Genomic DNA, 16,699 nt, shown 5'->3' with positions numbered 1-16,699 from the left:
TAGTCATAGAATTATATAGAATTTCAGCTCTAGAAGATGAATCATCTTTATTACTTCATACAGTATATACAGAAAGCACTAAATAAATGCTGACTGGAATGTATGTATAGGAAAAGTAAGCTAATGATCATAATCTCGGTGATTTTAGACTGAGACAAACCATAGAAATCATTCAAAATCAGCTCTTTTACTTTTCTAACCAAAACGCTGAGATCCAGAAAAATAAGTAATTCAGTCAGGCATATTGAGCCTAGGTTCCTCTGAAGTTGGAGTAGGTGTATTATTACAGTAAGCAAGATTACACTGAAACAGGGAAAATTTAATGTTAAGCCTGTGTTCACCTACTACCTGTAATTTTTTAGTACTTAAGAGAACATTAGAGGACTTGGGGATAATATACATTCATAATTATATTGAGCCCAGAACTCAAGAAAAAAAGAAGACAAAACACCACCAGCCTCCATTCCCTGCAGCCTCTCCCACTCCCCCAACACAGAGCAATGCAGATAATTTTAATTCCTCATCTCTTGGAACAAAAGTAGTGCTGCTTACCAATTTGTGGGTGAAGAAACTGAGTAAAATTCTAAAGAAGTAAAACTCTAGAAAGGTGCCTTGATGTAATTTCTCTGAGGAATTTCTTGTTGCTCTTTTTTGGCTTGTCTGGATTTCTGAGAGTGAAAAAGAAATAAAAAATTGAATATTAAATCCTGTCTTATGTTGCAATGCTTGTTAACAATAAACTACAAAAAAGACTATAAAAATCTAATTTAGGCTTTATTAAATCTATTGAATTTAAAGGTTGCTTTATGTGATAAACAGTAAATGTAACTTTTAACTCTCATAAAGATAGTTTTATTGAACTATATTTAAAAGATTAAATTTTGAAAAAAGTTTTTGATTAAATCCACTGATGAATTAAAATGAAATGCCATTATATTACTTTGTATAAAGAATACACATGTTTTTGTATATTGCTTTATTCACTGGGTAATATTTTTCAGGTTGTAAGAATGATTTTTGCCATTTACCAAAGAATACCTATATTCAAATGCTGAAAGAAAGTAATAATTTTATATCTATAACAATATGAACACTTGTTGCTGAGTTAAGATTAATATAACTTCATATAAATTTATATTTCAGGCTATTTCACTAGATTTTGCTTGGCGAAGTGCATTTAAAGAAGTGTCTCTTCCTGTGGCACAGTGTATAACAACAGCAATTGAAGATTTTTCCACAAAAATTCTCCAACAGGAACAGAATGAAAGGTCTTTGGCTGTAACCTATGCTATGACCCTTGTAAATGTGCAGCAAGTTTGGCAAGACAGTCATGTGGTTCCTGAGGAGGATCAACCAAAGAAAATTGCAAAGGCAAGTGTCAAATGAAATCCTTTCAAACTGTCGACTGGCATAATGAGTTGTTTTGTTTTTTTTTTAAATATAAGACATTGCGGGGCACCTGGGTGGCTCAGTTGATTGAGCATCTGACTCTTGGTTTTGGCTTCAGTCATGATCTCATGGGTGGTGGGATCGAATCCTGTGATGGGCTCTGCACTCAGTGGGGAGTCTGCTTGAAGATTCTCTCCCTCTGTCCCTCCCCCGCCCCCCCACTTATATTCACTCTCTTCCTCTCTCTCAAATAAATAAAATAAATCTTAAAAATATATATATAAGACATTGCAAAGGGAACCTATAGAACAATTGTAGAGTCTCTTGGCAAATACTTGGTATTTAACTCAGTACCAGATTTCTTCTCTGGTGTCCATGGGCCACAGCCACTGCTAGCAAAAAAGACTGAAACCTGTGGCCAACTTGTTGCTCCATGAGTCTGAGGCCTCTAAAGCAGACGCTTCTGTGACTTCATGGGGAGCTGGGAAAACTGCTTGTTTGGGCTATACCTTTGAATGATTTCTCCTGAAAAATTGAGTAGGTTGAAGGAATTACTGTCTTTTATTGGTCTAGGCAACTTTTAAATCTTTATTTACACGCCAATGCACATTCTATTTTGTTAGCATCTGTCTTGCATCTTTATTTGTGCCTTGAGAGTCACAGAGCATACTGAGAAAATAGGAAGTAATTATGCAAATAAATGAATGCAGTTACTCAGTATTAAGCCCACAATGAGTTCAGCAACTTATGACTGGAATGTTTTTAAAAGAGCATTCTTGGGGTGCCTGGGTGGCTCAGTCAGGTAAGCCTTCAGCTCAGGTCATGATCCCAGGGTCGAGATCAAGCCCCACATGGGGTTCCCTGCTCAGCGGAGAGTCTGCCTCTCTTTCTCCATCTGCCTCTCCCCCAGCTCATATTCTCTCTCTCTCAAATAAATAAATAAAATCTTTTTTTTTTTTTTTTTTTTAAAGAGCATTCTTAAAGATGGCCTCCTTATTTGGCTACTGCCAACCTGAGGCTCTAGAACATTCCCCTGGGAAGACTGTTGGCAAATCGGGAGTGCAGGCTAGTATTGCCTTCCCATCCCTCATACTTCCTTTGCCAGTGAGAAAGAGTAGATTGATAATAACGACTGAAAAGCCAAGAACATCACTTCTGAAAGTTGCTGACTCCTTACCAATAAGAAGATGCCATGTGATATTGTTTCTGATGCTTCTAGATTATTTAAAATAAATCAATTGACCTTATGTATAGGTGGTGATTAATAAGATACTTTATGAAAATTCAACAAAGAAACTAGAATAAGTTCAAAAATAATACAGATTAATATCGAGGATACATGTTTTCCAACTTCTGTTAACTACAAATAAAGCATTGTCATGTAAAGCCATTTCATGAGTTTTTCATAATTTCGGTCTGGAAAGCATAAGTTTTGAAGGTTATATATAGAGAAGCATCCTTTTGGTATTTCCTTATTGACATAAAACATTTAACTTTCTACAAGAAACTGAGAAATTGATTATTATAACGTTGTGTCATTTTATTTATGCTTGATGCCAAATTCATTATTTAGGAATTTGGCTCCCCTGTACATAAATTACACGGTGCTGTCAGAGTACAAATAACTCAGTGCTACATTTATTTCTCCCTAGTTTTGTTCTGACATCATGGAAAAACTTGACACAATGCTTCCACTGGCTCTGGCATGCAGAGATGATTCTTTCCAGGAAATTAGAGCAAACTTTGTGGAGGCCTGCTGTAAAGTGGCAACAGCTGTCCTGGCGAGACTGCAAGAGAGAGGCAAGGAGTTTCCTGCCAAAGCACCCCTGACAAACTTACACACGTTGCTCTCCACAGCCGTCTATGTCTTCCAGCATTTTACGCAGTATGATGATTTGATGAAAGAAAATACTAAGAAGTGAGTGCCATTTACATTAAGTTGATGGCCATGCTTAAAGGAACATGTAATCTTTGGATATCACTGGAGTGAAATTTTGATGATAATATTTGAGAAGGAGAAAAGTATAATGAACATGGTGAATTACGTTCATTTGTCTTAACTTGAACATGTCAAAAAGGTGGAGCATGGGATCGATTAAACCAGATACATAGCTTAGGAAGAAAGACAGCTATTCTTTCTAAGGCCTATTCCAGAGAGAAACCCATACATTTTCCATATTCTGATCAGGAGCAGCGATTTTCTGCATGCTATTGATGACCTGACCAAATAGACCCTCCCGTTTTGTAAGGCACACCACACTGACTACCCTGGAAAGGAAAACTAAGCTTGTTTTTGTCCCTTGTATACAAGTTGTGAGATAGGCACTTCTCTCTTTTGTTTCTAAGCAAACAGGATGTTAGGACTTACATAGAGAATAAATGCATTTTCCGTCTGTTCTATTGACCAATGTAAACATATTTCAAAGCATCCGTATAGTAATAAGCTGTCCTTAATATTTGAGCATAAAGCATCTGGCAGTCTTACTTCTCATGTATTTGTAGTCTAAAAAGACTGTATATTTTCTGGAAATAGGATAAAGATGACCACATGGTTTTTCCAGTGACCCTTGTACCCTCTAGGAGACAGCACAGCCTCTTGCAAAGGACCACGTGGATCTGGCTTTCCGGCCCGAGTCCGACAATCTCTGCGGTATTCCTGACGCAGCATTTGTAGTCCCTTGGTTAGGAGAGAAAGCATAAGAAAGTGTGATATAAATAACTAAAGATAAAAGTAAAATAAATTTGGCTTGATGCAGAATATAGCTCTGATATTTCTTTAATTCCCGTAAGTAGTCAGATATGGTGACTCGAATTAATAAACAAAATGTGCCAGGAATCACAGTATTTCTGCAGAATATTTTAAAACAGTTTATGAGATAATTGACATCTACAAAATTACAATTTTTAAAACAAAAAGTGTGTTTGTGGGACGTGTGATAGCTTCATAAAAGTTAGTTCTGACAAATGCATGTTGTTCTCTATAATAACGATACCCTAATGCCTAAATAATGCACTGATCTCTAATAATAGGCTTACAAAGAATACTTTTATTTTTGAATGATGTATTGACAATGCAGTTTGTCTCAAGTTGAAGTGCATATTTGTGGAACAGCAGATGTACGTTTTCAAAGGACTTGCAAAACAAAGACCGGCTTTTTTTTTTTTTTTTTCTTTTTGGAAAGTGAATGTGGATGCAGACTTCAGCATTGGGAGGAAATGAATGATTGATATCTAATAATCAAAACCATTTGTAGTACTGGGGATTGTTACCGTCTACTGCACAGGCCTTAAATCTCTGTCTCTTTGATCATTCCCTCTGAACAGACCCGTATTCCTGGTGCCTGTCCAAAGATATCAGGAATTCATCAACACTCTCCAGTTTCAGGTTACGGACTACTGCGTCAGAGTTTGTGCTACAAGCATTTTACAGGATTCTGAGAGCCACCACTGGGATGACTACAAAGCTTTTTATGAGGTGTGAAGTTAAGTTTACTATCCCTCCTTTTTACACAAATATGTTTTACTGCCTACCTGCTTTCTGGCTAATTAGAAACATGAGCTTGGCATTACTAACACACGAAGGCTGTTAGGATAATATTTTTTAAATATTGAATTTGTACTTAGGAGAAACACTTTTTAAAAACCTGAAAGAGCTAGACATCAGAGCTCTCCTTCTGCTTAAAAGTAAAAATAACTTAATTTGAGCTGCAGCATGTGCTATCTAAGTTGGAATATAACGGGATACAATGAAAAGTCAAAGAGATTATGCCAAAATGCTACAACTTCATATTTTTCTCCAAAGGGACCGGTTCTGGGTATTCCTGCACTTTTTTTTTTTTCTTATTGTATTTGTTTTAGCTAAATGTCTTTTCTTAAGCCACTTTGTTCTTTGTACATATTTTTTTGCCCTCTCGTTGTATGTTCTTATGAAGGTGCTTTAAGACCCATCTGATCATTTATAGCTTCCCTATTTTCATTTAGCCCATGTTTTGAAATCCCAAATTTCCACTAAATTAAAGCCTAATGATTCCCAGTACAACCAAACCCAGGACCAATTAAAATTAGTGATCATCAGGCTTCATCAGTTTTCCTTCCCCTCAAGCCCATTGATTATCCATAAGCCCCAATATTTAAAATTCCTTGAAGTTGATTTCAGGGCAGGGTGAAACATTTATAATATCTTAATAAAACATAATCAGGGTTTTTAAAAAAATTCATCAGTCAAACCCAACTTCATTAGCTTTCCCAATTTGCCCTTTCCTTGGGATCAAAGCTTATGATTCTTGTTTTTCCTGACTGTCCTGATCGCCATGGAGTACTGGGAAAAAGAGTGGAGTATTATTCTGTGGGGTCACTCTTGTCAACTCCCTGACGCCCAAGGTTCCTGTGACTCTGTTTATGCCGAAGTTATTATCATAATAAATGTTGCCATAACAGAGAAAGATAGCTCAGAAGCTCTCTTAAAGGACTTTCCACTTTTTTCTGAGGCCATTTCATCCCTCCTTTAGAGGCCCTTCCCAGATAGTTTTTCTCTTTGCGAGAGCATTCATGTAGGGTTTTCCAAACCTGACGTACTTCAAACAGCACTGAGCAGAACAAGCACAAGGTGGTGGTGGTACCAGGGTACCACAGGCAGACTGAGATAAGAGCAAAAGTACTGGTCTTCCCCTCTTTCGGCAGCAGCCCAGTCTCCTTATTTGCCTTGAGGTAAACAGATTGAAAACGAGTCCACCTCCGGTTTCAAACTATTTCAATATGTCAGTGCACTAATGAGCAATTTTATACGATGTTTTCATTAAGGTACAGGTATCATTTCACTCTGTGTCCAACATCGGGGTATTATGTCTTCTCTCATGCAAATCGGGAGCTGGAAGAGTTGTACAGTATAAATAATAAGTGGATACATTGAGAACCTGTTATTGAAGTTACCAAGTATTAAAAAAAAAAAAATTACCATGTAACATGCAGCTCTTAGAACTTATGACAAAGGTTTAGCTTCAAAGACAGAAATAACGAGATAGTTACCCTGTGATTACATGGTACTGTAGCTTCCGTATACTTACATGGTCAGTGGTTACAGTTTAATTGCAGAGTTAGTGGTTGTTATTTATGCTCAGGAAAATAAAGTGATACTGCTTTCCTATTTACCAAAAATAAGAAACTTCTAAAAATAACACAAATTTTAAACTGTTTTGACAACCAGAGTACTTTACAATGGTTTTATCCCGTTTACTGCACCCTTTTCTTCTCTCCCCATCATTCCAACTGATTTGTGAAACAGGACTAGTATGTTTTTGGCAGGGCCGTTTTGAGAGGAAAGGAGATGAAATCTGCCTGACTGGAAACGAAGGGTGGGATAGAGATCTCAGGGGAGCCTATCGCCATGTGCAGAGGGTAGTAAGGAAATAGTGAAAGAACTTACAAGATATGAAGGAATATTTGCTAGTGTTTTGTGATATCAGCTGAGCCCTAGATACATTATTTCCCTTTTCTAAACTATCAGGTTGAGAGAGTCAGAGAGTTCGTATCTCTCTGATGAGGTGCTGGTCAGATGGCACGTGGGTGTTCAGCTTACATGTTTAAAATTAAGCTTTTAGTATAGTTGACATCTGCTCAATTTTAGCAACTTGTGTTTTCCAATAGTCAAAGAATAAAGAATTGTCTGTTCAAAGATAATATTGAATGGCTTCTATAATAAAGCCCAGCTGCTTGTTTCCTGATATATAATCTAAATAAAAGCTCACATCTGTTTACATTATAGTGGGTCTATAAAAATAACAGATGTTTACTAGCAGAATACTTTTGAAATGACAACAAATAGAGAAACAGGTCAGAAAAATAAATGAATCACATTTAGTTTAATGAAAACCCTTGCATACATTACAGTTACACACACTTCGAAGAGAATTGTGAGGAACGATGACCAATTTGGAATATTTTTAAGTAAACACGAAGTTTATATTTTAAAAAGTCTCAAAATAAGTATTTTTCACATTCAGGGAAAGAAATCTGCATGCCTCGTTACTTTTGTTTTCTCGTTTATTGATAACTATTAAGGAAATTGATTTCTATTTTGAAAAGTATGAGAAATTATGTTGGCCACGTTATTAAAAGCACCCGTCCATTACCATGGAGAGAGTTAGTGTAAATCATTCATACTCGTCATTACATCAGCTGGGGCAATTTTGCTTTAGTTAACATACAACACAAAAAGTATGACGAAGTCAAGCTTTAAAACTCCTTTCTTACTTCAGGAAATTTTAAAAAGCGTTCCTTATCACAGAACACACAGCAAAGAAAGTATAAGAAACTCTAATTTTGTTACTTTCACATGAATTTTGTAATTTTTTTTCTTAAACAGTTTTGATATATGTCTAGTCCAGAACTCAGAAGTGGTCAAAACCCCCCTCCTTTGAACCTGACTCTTGGACATTTTGATGCTCTAGTTTCCCACCCAAGTATACCAGTTCTACTCATTTATAAACTCCATTTGGAAGTCAATAGAAATTGACCATAAATTATTCTTACAGTGACTACCAAAGATTTTAGCAATCAGAGAAACTATCAGAAGAATAGTATGTAAGGAAAATACTGATAGGCATATCTGCATGAGAAACTATCAACTTTTGCTATAAAAAAACAGATTTTTTTAAAATGATGTTTGAGAACTATCAGTAGTGGGCAAAGCAGGGATTTTAAGTCAAAGAGGATTGCTTAGAGATAAAATGCGAAGTTTTGCTCATTGAATTTTTGATATGGTACCTATCGGGGTTAATACTTGAAAAACACATTCTACTCTTCCTATTTCAAGTAGTTTTTTTTTTAAACTGCTTTGAGGAAAACGAGGTTAAATGACTAGCATACCTCCCTGAGAGCCTGTTAACTCATTAATGCTTGTAAATCACTTGAGGCCACCGTCTCATTTCTGCCTGTTCCCACTGGCCTTAGCTGCTCTTGGGTCTTCCTCTGTGGTCAGGGAGAATTTGGTACCCACAGAAGAGGTCTGTAGGGGGTGGAAAGGAAGGAGAACCTGGCCCCTTGCAAGTATGAAGTACTGTAAAAATGCTAAGAAATGATAACATCTGTCTAAGCTTTACAAACTCTTATAAAATCAGACCATTATAGTATCTGTTTCTAGCATGGTTATTAAAACCCCATGAATGAAGTAGCCTAATGTAATAATCTTTAATAGTTACCCATCCCCCCTTGGTTTCATGCATGCTGGTATGTGGTATGTAAGTTTATCTTTATTCCTGTCATTTCATTATAATGTGAAATCTCAAACATAATTTATAAGAATGACCTCCATGATGGTAATAGTCTCAGAAAAATATACATACTTAATTGAAATTATTAAAATTGAATTTTAGAAGAACCAGCCCACTATCTTAAACTAGCATGACTTGTTTGGCAACTGTAGAGCTGATTGCTTAAAATAAATTTTAAACTCCAGGCTAGGAGTAGGTAAATCAAGATATGCTGGGTTAAAAGCCTATGGCCTGGATTTGCACTAGAATATCTGGTCTTGTAATTGAAATAAAACATATGTTCCTTTGTCAATAAGGATGTTTTACATCTTGTCAAAAATCTTTCTTGGTCATTGAGTGTGTCAGACTCTCCAGCTATTTCCTTTCAGCCTGAACTAATTATGTTCATAGGAAGCAAACTGACATTTTGGAAGATGTGAGTCTATTGTTTAATGTGTGGTGGTTTTGCCAGGGGGAAAGATGCTCCTTCTCACTCCAGATGTGGCATTATTTCTTCTGTGCTCTTCATCACGATCTCTGGACCATTCTGCCCCCTAAGTTAGCCCAGGTGATCCTAACAGAAGTGCTGGAGAAATCTTTGGGTCTACTGGCCTCCAGATATGCTCGGGCCCATCCCAGTTACAAGCGAACGCCACAGATCAGGTAATTGAAGTTGTGAAAACCATTGCTTTTCAAGAAAACTTTTTCATCAACTGGTATAAAGCAGAATGTAATTCTGAATCTCATGACATAACTCCTTGTATATTTAACATGTTTCTAACATCTGAAAGGAAATCATATTCAACTCTCCTGAGATACTTAAGTGGAAATGTGGAACTTCAATCAAAATAACTTTGCTTTTTTCTCTTCTTAAAACTGTATGTAGAACCCACTTGTTTCTAAAAAAAAAAAAAAATGATTCAAGATGTATTACAGTCTAAGACATTTATATACAAAGGTTATTAAATAAGATAAAGAGGGAAAATTGAGGCCTGAAATGGAGTAGGAAGCAGCAGTGCTGTGATTGGGCAGTTAATTTGACTTTGAAATTCTAGGCAACCAGGGGATTTTAGTTTTTCTTTTTGTTTTTAAGCTTTTAAATAGTGTAGTTTAGGGGCGCCTGGGTGGCTCAGTCGTTAGGCGTCTGCCTTCGTCTCAGGTCATGGTCCCAGGGTCCTGGGATCGAACCCCGCATCGGGCTCCCTGCTCCGCGGGAAGCCTGCTTCTCCCTCTCCTGCTCCCCCTGCTTGTGTTCCCTCTCTCGCTGTGTCTCTCTCTCTCTGTCAGATAAATAAATAAAATCTTCAAATAAATAAATAAATAAATAGTGTAGTTTATCTTCATAAGGAAGCTCCTTTGTCTAATAATTTTTCTTCTTGATATATTCTAATTACTTCTTTCTTTTTCTCCTTTATTGTTTTGCTTTCTTTCCATCATGTATTACTAAAAACCAGTGCAGTAAAATGGGGACTCACAGACAAAGAGGTGCAGCAGTCACTGGGTGTTAATGACTAAACTGTAGTCCAGGTCTATGAGGCATCTAGGCGATGGCTACAAAAATGTTCGTAAAAGACTACAACAGTCCAGACAAAGAAAAGGCTTTTGTTTTATAAATATTCTCACTGATGTGATTAAGATCTGTCTTTTCTTCAGATATATATTAGGAAGAAACTAAAGACACCAGAGGCTTTTTTTTGGCAGTAGGAATCATTTCCTGATCATGTTCTTGTAAACCATGCTGCATTTGAAGGGTATTTAGGTCCTGCTACGGTGTTTCATAAATATGGTATTTTGCAAAGGCTGTTTTGAATTACTGACCAAGCATTTTTTTTTTTTTTAAATCATTGAACTCAGAAGAATAGATGGAAAGTTTTTTTCTGAGAGCAAAGAGTACCTTCATTCTTTTTCTGTGTAGCTTAAATCTCTTTTGACTATGAGGTGGCAAGTCATTATGAGATGTTTGTGAAATCAGATTTACTGGGTAGTATGTTTAATTAACTGTACTATAGAGACTTTGGTTTATGTTTTCTGGGTGGTTACATAAAAATGCTATGAAAAGCTAGAGTTATTTCTTACAGTTTTTTAAAGAAAAATAAATAATTTTATTTGATTAATACTAAACCACTGTTACTGTGGAAATCAGTGTGTGTGTATGTGTGTGTGTGTGTACATATATCTTGGATTTGTAACTGTTTAATTAACTATTAGAGCAAATGGGTACAAATTGCAGTTAAACCTTCCTAAAGGCAATTATTGATGTTTTTAGTATTCTAGTGGCCTTCAGCGGTCGTATGACCAAAACCATATATATCATATAATATGTGTTGTATGTTAGTAATACATATATAAACTTATTTTATATATATGTATATATATATATGTATATAAAAATAAATTTGAGGCCAAAGTCTCATTTTAAAAGATATTCATACTTATTTGTTTTCTTATCACTTCATGATTTCCATCATCTATTTCTTGAACACTGAATTTAAAAGAAAAAAAAAGAAAAAATTAACTGAGGTTTGTACAATTCAGTCATATACCAAAATAATCTTTAAACAGATCTTTGGGTCTCTGTTAAAACATAGGAAAGATAGAAACAAAGAAATGAGTTTATGAATAAGATTATAAAATACAACAAAGTTTCTACAAATTTATTCAATATTGAAAATTTTGGAAACTATAGTCTTCTCCATTTGTGCTCTGGTCTCATTTTTTCTTCCTCTCCCATTTGCTGGGGAAACATGTTACCCAAACTTGTAACTTTCTTTTGGCAGCCTGTGCTTGGATAAGGAGAATTGTTCTCCTATCAAAATTTTACCTATCATATACATGTGGGTAATAGCAAATTAACTTTTAATCTGGCTCCTCTTTTGCTGGACATAATTTCAAGGAAAATCTCTTGAGCTTCTTGAATAGTATCCTAATAATGCAAAATAAACCTTAAAAAAAAAAAGAAAGAAAAGCACTCCTAAAACACTTCAGTATTATAGATAGACCTCACCATTCCTAAAGATAATGGTATATGAGTCATCTAACACCTGGAAACTCAAATGCTAAGCTTTGAGTCTTTCTGTCTTTGATCTCTGAAGCTCTGGTATCTAACCAAATATTTCTATTCTTACATATGTTTAATATAAAAGATATGAAGGATAGTGTATATACCAAGCAGAAAAACAATTTAACATGATTTTCTTTTTCTTTCCAATAGACTTGATGTCACGACAATTTTAATATGCACTGAGAACATGTTATGGTCAGTTTGTCCATCTGTACAGAAGCTTTTGAATCCTCATGAGTATATAGATGATAAAATTTTTAAAATTCATACCCATTGCAATAATCTGTTCACAACATTAGTTATTTTGACTTCACCCTTAACTGAATTGTATCAGTAAGTATCAAACATATTTTCTTTTTAGCTATTGTGATATGTAAATAACGGGACTTAAAGTTATTTTCATACTACTTATTGAATTGTGCGAAGTAGCAAGTAGAAATATTTTGAAGTGCATTTTTGATATTGTGATTTGCGCCATTTTACAAAACGAGCTAATACTGTGTTATATCTCTTTCGGTCAATCTTACTCAGATGCTAAGGCCCCAGTAGAATCGGGATTACCTTGAGCTTCAGTATTTGAGTTGTTTAAATGATTTTATTAGTGGGTTGGTTATTTTCAATTACAGCTTGATACTTAAGAAGAAAATCCTATCTAATGGCTTTTTACTCTCTTAAAAATATTTTTTAGTTTTAATTTGATATAAAGTGCTTTGCTCTAATAGAAAAATTTTAAAAGTTGATGCCAAAATATTCCCAAATCTGGAAGAAACCTAATGTTTCCACACTGTCAGTTAATCTGCCATACATTTGCATTTTGAGTATTAGGCTGTAGTGTCTGAGCTAGTAATGGCAGGTGGCAATAGGAATAAGTAATTGCATTTTTATTTTCTGTCTATCCATCTATTTACTTATTTATTTTTTAAGTAAACTCTGCGCCCAACATGGGGCTTGAACTGACGACTCCAAGATCAAGAGTCACATGCTCTACTGACTAAATCAGCCCTGTGCCCCAGCAATTGTATTTTTTTGGAAAAGGAGATGGAAGTTTATTGAATTCAGTGAAAGGGAGAAGCAGGCGTAAGAGGAAAGGAGAGACTGTCTGCCAGGAAGCAGTGGTGGGGGGCTATAGTTAAGAGGAAGAGTGAGGAGGTATGGGAATGTATGCAGTTTTCCTTTTTTAGTACCCATGCCAGGTTTTAAATAGCCCATTGGTCAGCTAGGGCCTATGGATATTTTGAGGTGGGTCATTAAAGAGCCTGTTTGCATTCAGCCCAGTGTTCACTGTGGGCCCTTTTACCTTACTCAGGTTTTCATTGCTCAGGCCTGTTGCCTAACAGTGTCCTCCGCATTCCCCTATGACAGATCAACAGTGATGGATCTTTGGCATTTGGGTGGAAGTCTCATCTTCAGTAGCTGCTTCATGCTGGACAGGGGGCACACTGTTTCTACCTAAATTTGTTGGTCCGTCATGGGTTCTGTGCAGGTATAGACCAGAGCATGGTATTATATTAACGTGCATACAGGCGATTTGAGTGAAAATCCCTGGTGGGCAGGTCCATGGGATTTAGGGGGAGGGGATCCTCCGATGGTATGGGCTGGGATCCTTGTTGAACCATCATTCGTACAGAATTGTTGGATTCACTCAGACTCGTGAGAACGTTTTTTGCCTGTAGATCAAGATGGCAGCTGGATCTGAGGGAACAAAGGAAAAAAGGGGAGCCCGAAAGAAGCAAGGTGTCTGAGAGTCAGCCAGTGTCAGCAAAGGGTCCCCACCAAGTTGGTAATGTGTGTGGATTCACCCTGGATGAGCTGCCCCTACCAGTTGCGCCACATGTCGGGAATGGAGGCCTCAGGGGGGTGGAGTGGGAGAGGAGAGGAAAGGGGTCCTTCACCCTCACAGGCACCGGAGTCCAACCTGTTCACCGTCAGACCTTCAGACCACACTGAGGAGCCGCCCTGGCCAGAAATCTGTTGTGTGAGGCGTACTAGGGTTAGACAGCAGAAGAGCCAAAAACAGAAAGGAGAGGGAGAGCAGTGTCCCTCCAAAGGCAAGAGGGGAACTGGCTCCCTCTGGAGCTTCAGATCCTCACAGAGGAGTAATCTCTGCTGGTTACTCAGTTCCCCAAGGTCGTCAGTTCCCCAAGGAGTACTAGAGTCGATCCACTGGGGGAAAAGTCCTGAGAAAGTCCCAGAGAATCCAGGGAAAGTCCCAGGCCAGCAGAGGTTCCGGTGAGGGCTACCAAATGTGGGGTGACCCCATCAGGTGAAAGAACTCACCCAAGGCAGAACAAAGGAGACAGAAGTTTATTAATACACTGGAAGGGAGTAGTAGGCAGGACAGCAAAGGAGAGACTCATCAATTGCATTTTTAAAATGTGGAAAGATTTTATGTAGTAAATAAGATTTAGAGAAATTAAAAATTTTGAACTACTTTTCTGGTTTATTTCCTTCAAATTGGTAATATTGTAGAAGACGTTGAAGTAGATCTTATAATAAAACAATAATACAATTTTGTTTAAACTCTCCTCCAAAATAGTCACTTTATCTTGAAAGACTAGATAATTGCATATTCTTAGTTTCTTGGATAGGAAAAATTATGCATATTTCTATTTCTTAGGATAAATTCAGTAAAGTATTCCTTTCTGGAAGATTCTGGTAAGAGAAATATATAAATCTTGATTTTTCAGTAAATTTTGAGACTTTTGTGTTCGAAATTCTCTGAGTAATTAACAAGTTTGATTTCAATTTCCCTATAATTTTCACCCACTCTGACTTTCAACAAACCCATTGTTTATAGATTGTTTTTCTGGCAACGCTGCCCTTGAGAACTAATTTTAGAAATGGAGAATTCTTTCAGAAAGGGGAAGAAATAGTGAGATCAATTGCCATAAGTTTGGGATTATATGCATAATAGTTCATAATCATAAAAAGCTCAAGGACTGAAGTACATAATAAATCCTAAGAAACTCAACTGATTTACCATAGATGAAAAAATCGCTATGCTCTTAGTTCAATGGGTCATTTCATCTGAGAGGAAGGCCCTGTGAAAATCAGGAACAAAGTTGACAAATTTCATGGATTGGTCATGGTGAGCGATATTGAATTTCATGGTTTGTCACAGATGAATAGAAAAATTTTAACCCCCCCCAATGCATTTGTAAAACAAATAAATTATTATCAAAGATTGCATATTTTAATGATAATAATGTAACATACATTTATTATTGTTAACCCATGACCTTTTGATACATTTTTTAACAACTATGCAAGTACTCAAATCTGTGATTTGTGCATTAGATACTGCACTGTAACCTCATTCAACAAATTTAAATTGCTAATTTCAACCAGGATTACAGAACATTTTACACCAAGCACTGCCTCTGGTTTTTCTTAATATAAAACATAGATGGCTACATTGCTTTGAAGCATGAACAAAAAGTCTAGATACTTTCCTTTTTAATATTTCTCAGTTCATATAAATTTTCACAAATTGTATCCATTCATGTTGATTTAAATTTTATGATTGTTTTTCTAGAATATCAGTGCAGTCTTTGAAATGTATTTTGCTTTGTATTGATAAGCATGTTCTTCACCAAGTAGGAAAAAGTTGTACGTGTGTTACAAGGACCCTATTGATTTATTTAGCGTCCTGTTACAGCCAGGGTATGAGATTCTCATATTATTAGTATTTAGGGGAAAAAAGTGTATCTCTATTTCTCATTTAAAAATTAATAAAGAGGGCATGTACTGAATGGAGCACTGGGTGTTAATACGCAAACAATGAACCATGGAACACTACATCAAAAACTAATGATGTAATGTATGGTGATTAACATAACATAATAAAAAAAAATTAATATGCTTTGAGGAATTGGTGAAAGGTAACAATCAGAAGTTGATAGTATTGAATTTTTTATAAACTGTACCTGACATTTGTCACTACATGCGATATTCCTTTTTTGAAGGTGACTGCCTTTCTTCCAAGTAGTTCTGACAGATGAACTGAATGTATTTTCCTTTCTGAGTTTAGTGTAGGATCACTAAATCCCAGGGCAGGCATACATGATTTTAAAATCTTTTCAGGAAGAATGAAACCTGTTTGCAAAAATGTGTGTTCTCTTTTAACTCTCCTTTGTAGATTTCTGTTAGAATGTTATAAAAGGAGTACATTAAGTTTGTCCTCGAGGGAATGAGACCCGCTGAAACATAAAATATTCACCATGTATTTTCCAAAATGCCTATTGCTTGTAGATCTTCCATCAAGGCAGTTAAAGTGCACATTCAGAAGCGTCCTCGGTGCACATTCACACACATACTCAAACATGGTTTCAGGTGGTGCATTTTGCTTGCGTAGAATGTTAATTTTCGTTTCTATATAGCAAATTAAAATTTAATTCTTCAAATTTTAGGTAAAAGCAGTTTAGTTTCAATTCAATCAATGTTGTTGCCTCTCCAGCCCCTCTGATTAAGTACAGGGATTAAGCACAAGGGTTATAGCAGTGAGCAAGATAAATACCTGCCATCGAGTAAAGTCTAATAAAATTTCTAATGTTCAGGTTAAATTTATTTACACACAGGCCCACTGTCCCCTGTGTCGCAACATTTAATAACATAGAAGAATGAATTTCAGTACAAGTGCCAACACAACAGGCAAGGGCCGGAGTCATCAGGTATGGGCCCGAATACTGACCAGCAGACCTATCTTGAGTTTCACTTGGTATCACTAGTATGGCTTTGAATAACTAGATTCCAAGGTATTTCAAAATATGCTGTGTCTATAGTTTGGTTTCAAACCAACGCTAGGTATTTTGAGGTTATGGTCTTAGCCTGTTTATTTACTTATTTATTTAAAAATATTTCACTGTCCCTCACAAAGCAGAGCATGGACTGAAATTTCACTTTTCATACTTCAAGAATGTCTGGCATGCTTTGAAAATAGGCAGTTCCTCAAAACGTTAAGCATAGAGTATGCTTATGTAAAATATTGAGCATATGGTCCTAT

The 16,699-nt window shown here is 36.2% G+C and overlaps 1 protein-coding gene across 4 annotated transcripts in view; it reads left to right on the top strand.

The window, feature by feature from the left end:
* Positions 1 to 16,699, top strand: part of KIAA0825 (KIAA0825 ortholog) — a 403,169-nt gene that overhangs the window by 118,330 nt on the left and 268,140 nt on the right. For all 4 annotated transcript variants that reach the window (XM_064596374.1, XM_064596372.1, XM_045898686.3 and 1 more), the window contains 5 exons: positions 1,144 to 1,371; positions 3,042 to 3,307; positions 4,714 to 4,864; positions 9,109 to 9,299; positions 11,848 to 12,030. In XM_064596374.1, the coding sequence (XP_064452444.1) occupies positions 1,144 to 1,371; positions 3,042 to 3,307; positions 4,714 to 4,864; positions 9,109 to 9,299; positions 11,848 to 12,030 (1,019 nt within the window). The remainder of the gene's footprint in view (positions 1 to 1,143; positions 1,372 to 3,041; positions 3,308 to 4,713; positions 4,865 to 9,108; positions 9,300 to 11,847; positions 12,031 to 16,699) is intronic.

The sequence above is a fragment of the Mirounga angustirostris genome, unplaced genomic scaffold (genome assembly GCF_029215605.1).
Source record: "Mirounga angustirostris isolate CCGP_5_RB_7025 unplaced genomic scaffold, mMirAng1.0.hap1 SCAF_7, whole genome shotgun sequence".
NCBI lineage: Eukaryota > Metazoa > Chordata > Mammalia > Carnivora > Phocidae > Mirounga > Mirounga angustirostris.
This window is presented reverse-complemented; position numbering and strand designations above follow the sequence as displayed.